This window comes from Aspergillus aculeatus (assembly GCF_001890905.1).
Source record: "Aspergillus aculeatus ATCC 16872 unplaced genomic scaffold ASPACscaffold_155, whole genome shotgun sequence".
In the NCBI taxonomy this organism is placed as follows: Eukaryota; Fungi; Ascomycota; class Eurotiomycetes; order Eurotiales; family Aspergillaceae; genus Aspergillus; species Aspergillus aculeatus.
The window spans coordinates 1-1661 of record NW_017963130.1 but is presented as its reverse complement, the minus strand read 5'-3'; the positions used below and the strand labels follow the sequence as shown (position 1 = coordinate 1661).

Below are 1661 nucleotides of genomic sequence, written 5' to 3'. Positions count from 1 at the left end.
GGAGGCATGCAGATAGGAACAACACCATTCTGGCTGCAGATTTCATCAAAACGAGGCGTTAAATGAGAGTCATGTCCGTCGAGAATCAGGAGGCTATATTTCCCGACTCGCCGTTCCTTAATTGAAGGAATAAAGTGGTGTTCAAGCCAATGCAATCCGATCTCGTTACTCGTCCAACCGTTTGGCGAGGTGTTGATCCTCCAAGAATGAGGCACATTGCCTTCATACCAGGCCTCCATATACATCTTCCCTTTGACGATGATATACGGAGGCAGGGCCCAGCCCGAGGCGTTAATACACTCAATTGATGTCACCCACTCGCGATTTCCAGGCTGTATAAGAAACGGCTTGCCCACGCAGTCAGACCTCGTTACCACCTTGGCAGTAGCCACCAAGCCCATAGCGAATCCAGTTTCATCAAAGTTGTAGATATCTTCATCTGTAATTCCGTTCTCTGATATAGCATTTTGAACACGGTCGAACCACTCTTTAATAAGCTTCGGATCTTCGCAGAGGGCCCTTTTATAATCATATCGGCGAGAGAAACATGTCTTTAAAGAGTCATGGCGTTTAATAAAGTTGTATACCCATTTTTGCCCTACTAAAGCCTCATCCGATGCCTCCGGCGAGGCTCCTCGTTTCCGGATCAATATAGACGCCATTTCACGAACATGGGAAGGCCTGGGGGGAAGCCCTCGCTTATCCAAGGAGAGAATCCACTGTTCCAACGTCTCCTCCTCTGCAAGAGTCAATTTACACGAAACGACACGTATATCGCTTCGTGATTTGACTCCTTTAACGCGGTTCCAGAGGGTGGTTTGCGGAACGTTGAAAACGCGCGCTGCTTCTCGCAATGACGGAATTTGATCATTCTTTAAAGCCTCAATGGCTAAGAGGATCCTGCCTTCTTGTTCCTTACGTTCTTTTGACGATATAGCCATTTTGGTGGTTGATTTCGTTGATCAAAAGCCTCATGTTTTGGTGGAATGCGGAAGTCACGAGTTGGGCGTTCCACTCGCTTGCGCGTTCCGCTCGCTTACCGATTACGTTACATGTATAACTTAGTCAGCAACAAACAAGAGGAGAACCAACCAACCCAGTGAACACAGTTCACATGAACTTTTTTTTGTGTACACGTGGAACGTTCCCGCGGCACGTGATGCCAAGCCCTTTATATAAGCAGGAACGTTCCACACGACCCTATAAATTACTGTTTTTTATTATTGAAATTCAACTTCCTCTTATATTTCTCCAAGTTCATTACACACTTTATTTCAAGCACTTACCAAGTACTTTATAAGTACCTACCAAGTACTTTCTAGACATGGATTTTCATGAAGTTATTGAACTTAGTTCTACGGAAGAGGAATACTCAACCCAGGTAATTTCCTAAGTAGTTATCAAGTACTTAGAAATTAATTTATATCTAGGAACCGTCACCATTAACCTTTCTGACTCAGGCAAAGGCATCACCTTTAACTACTCAGTTTATAGAGTATATTGATGATCTTCCTGAGTATCCAAAAACTGCACTATGTGGATATACATATGTAGTTCCATCACATGGACTTTCAAATACTGAAGTCAGCGCTCTAATTAGTGATGTTAGTATATAACTACTTACCAACCACTTCCGAACTACTTGCTAACTGCTTAGTAGG

The 1661-nt window shown here is 43.7% G+C and overlaps 1 protein-coding gene across 1 annotated transcript; it reads left to right on the top strand.

The window, feature by feature from the left end:
• Window positions 1–308: 308 nt before the first annotated feature.
• Window positions 309–458, top strand: ASPACDRAFT_37791 (uncharacterized protein; the record flags this gene model as incomplete). The annotated part of the gene is made up of 1 exon (XM_020200336.1): window positions 309–458. A coding segment is annotated over one exon (150 nt), but the record flags the coding sequence as incomplete, so codon positions are not given.
• Between the last annotated feature and the right edge of the window lie 1203 nt (window positions 459–1661).